Source organism: Arachis ipaensis, chromosome B1 (genome assembly GCF_059453495.1).
Source record: "Arachis ipaensis isolate K30076 ecotype BB chromosome B1, ASM5945349v1, whole genome shotgun sequence".
In the NCBI taxonomy this organism is placed as follows: domain Eukaryota; kingdom Viridiplantae; phylum Streptophyta; class Magnoliopsida; order Fabales; family Fabaceae; genus Arachis; species Arachis ipaensis.
This window is the reverse complement of record NC_142436.1, coordinates 129,675,089-129,677,200: the sequence shown is the minus strand read 5'-3', so window position 1 is coordinate 129,677,200 and position 2,112 is coordinate 129,675,089. Positions and strand designations below refer to the sequence as shown.

At 45.4% G+C, this 2,112-nt stretch overlaps 1 protein-coding gene across 1 annotated transcript; it reads right to left on the bottom strand.

Moving 5' to 3' along the window:
- Positions 1 to 595: 595 nt before the first annotated feature.
- On the bottom strand, positions 596 to 1,649 carry LOC148578359 (uncharacterized). Its single transcript, XM_088503023.1, has 4 exons — positions 1,575 to 1,649; positions 965 to 1,491; positions 741 to 893; positions 596 to 632 (listed from the first exon to the last, which is right to left on the bottom strand). The coding sequence occupies exons 1-4, from the start codon at positions 1,647 to 1,649 to the stop codon at positions 596 to 598; spliced, it is 792 nt and encodes a 263-aa protein (XP_088359149.1).
- Between the last annotated feature and the right edge of the window lie 463 nt (positions 1,650 to 2,112).

Sequence of the window (2,112 nt, the reverse complement as noted above, 5' to 3'; positions counted from 1 at the left end):
TGCCACCCGGTTCGGGTCCCAACTAAACCGTTTCTCATTCCTTTTCAACAGCTCAAAACCAGAAACCAATTCAAAGCAAGCTAAATTCCAACAGTCGCCTCAGTGGCATATCTCGAGAAAACCATTTCAAAGTCAACTCAATATCAACCGATTTAACTCATTTCCAAAGCTTTAAAGAATCAGTTCAGAAATAAATAATTTATCAAAACCAAATCAATTAAAGTAACACAGGCTGAATTTCAAGGGTATTCTATCTTTCGCATCATCAAAATAATCAATTCAATTCAAATCAATCCTCAACAGATTAAACTCAGATTTCAAATATTTAAAGAATCAGCTTCAAAACATTACATTTCACAAAGCCGCACAACAACTCAGCCAAACCAACATTCATAAACATTCGAGTCAATCAAATAATACATAAGGCCGATACAATCACTAAATACACCATATCTCACATCAGTATCCATATGTAATAATTCCAATAATAAACTATAGTTTTCGGAAAGCGCCCCTACCTCAAAACGCAAATCCATAACCCAAATGCCTTACAGGGTCCTTTCCGCCTCAACCCAGACTGACGGCAACCAAAACCTCAGCTCCCAGCCACTTTCACAATAACCATCGCAACACTATTCGCAACATATAATAATCAGGACTCGACCCCACGTTACTAAAATTCACATTCATTAACCAAACACAACGAAATACTAACACGAGGCTTTCCGAAACATACTTACTGAAATGACAAAGGCAGCTGCGAACATCGAGCACGGAAGGCAAGCATGGATACATGACCCGATACTGAGGACTCAACGGCTATTTTCGGCGGCGGAGGCAAGGTGCGGCGACACCCAGCGGCTCTTCCTCCCTCCACGCGACTCAGATGACCACTGCAGCAACAAGCCGTGACTATGGTATTCTTGAAATTCAAAGGAAACAGAATCCATTAACAAGACCTTACCGGCAGTGTATTCCGGTGACGGTAAATGGCATTTTCCGGCGGCCAGGCACGGCGGCACTACTGATTTCTTCTCCAGGAATGGCTGTGACAGAACCAGAAACAGGGGAAAAGCTCACCGAATCAGTAATGGTTCTAATGGCGGCTTTTTCCGACGGAGGAAGCGTTAGCTTCGCGCAGCACGGCGGTTCCAACGGAGGCGGCGCCGGCGACGCAAGCACGGCCGGGTGCGGTGGCTGGACTCCCAGCTCAGCCCCAGATCTCTCGCATCTGCTCTGCTCCCGAGCTCTCCCTCTCTGCTCTACCGTAAATGACGGCGACTGTCTCGGTGGCAAAGGTGATGGCGGCACGGTGAGGACGACGGCGTTACCACACGGCGGCGCAACGGGTCGTGCTCCTCGCGTCACTGGCCCGTGCTCTCCTCCCTCAATGTCGCGCAGTTTCTCTCCTCTGGGCTCCCTCGACAGCGATGACTCCTCGGCGATGGCGCGGCTAGGAGTGATGGTGTGACGAACAGAGGCAGCGGCGAGCTAGTCGGCGGCGCGAGCGGCGACGAGGTGCGGGTCACAGCGCAGCCCTTCCCTCTCTGCCCGATCTCCCTTCTCAAGCTCACTCTCCCCGGTGTAACACGGCGGCAGTGACGCCCGCCGGCGCCGTCCTTCCCTTCTCTTCGTTCGGCAGTCCGCATCCCAGCTTCCCCCTCTCTCCATTTCTGTTTTCCTTCTTCTATGGAAAAGAAAAGGAAACCGTGTGTGCTGTCCGTGGGTGAAAGGGAAAACAGGGTAAGGGTTTGGCTGCTGGGATGAAGGGTTTAGGGTTTCATTTTTTTTTTTTAAAAACTAGGGTTAGGGGTATTTTAGTAATTTCAAATAAAAATAGGGATATTATAATAATTGGAAATAAATTCTAATCCATTAATAATAATGTATAAAAATACTATTTGCTCATCAATTTCATAAATTATTTTCAATAAAATGTCCAAATCAAATAATTAGGAGTAATATAATTAAATCCCTTATTTTCCAAGGTAGCAGTATTAATATTGAAAATATTACTTATTTAATTCAAATCATATAGAAATCCTTATTATTTCACAACTACCAACTTTATACTCTGAATATAGAAAATAATCCAATAATTATAAAATTGGA

Excerpts from the sequence above, each read along its gene's own strand:
- LOC148578359 (XM_088503023.1), bottom strand. The coding sequence starts at position 1,649 with ATGCGGACTGCCGAACGAAGAGAAGGGAAGGACGGCGCCGGCGGGCGT. Across the intron at positions 894-964 it reads GTCACCGGAATACACTGCCG|TGGTCATCTGAGTCGCGTGG; the intron begins GTAAGGTCTTGT and ends TTGTTGCTGCAG. Across the intron at positions 633-740 it reads CAGCTGCCTTTGTCATTTCA|TGTTGCGATGGTTATTGTGA; the intron begins GTAAGTATGTTT and ends TGTTGCGAATAG.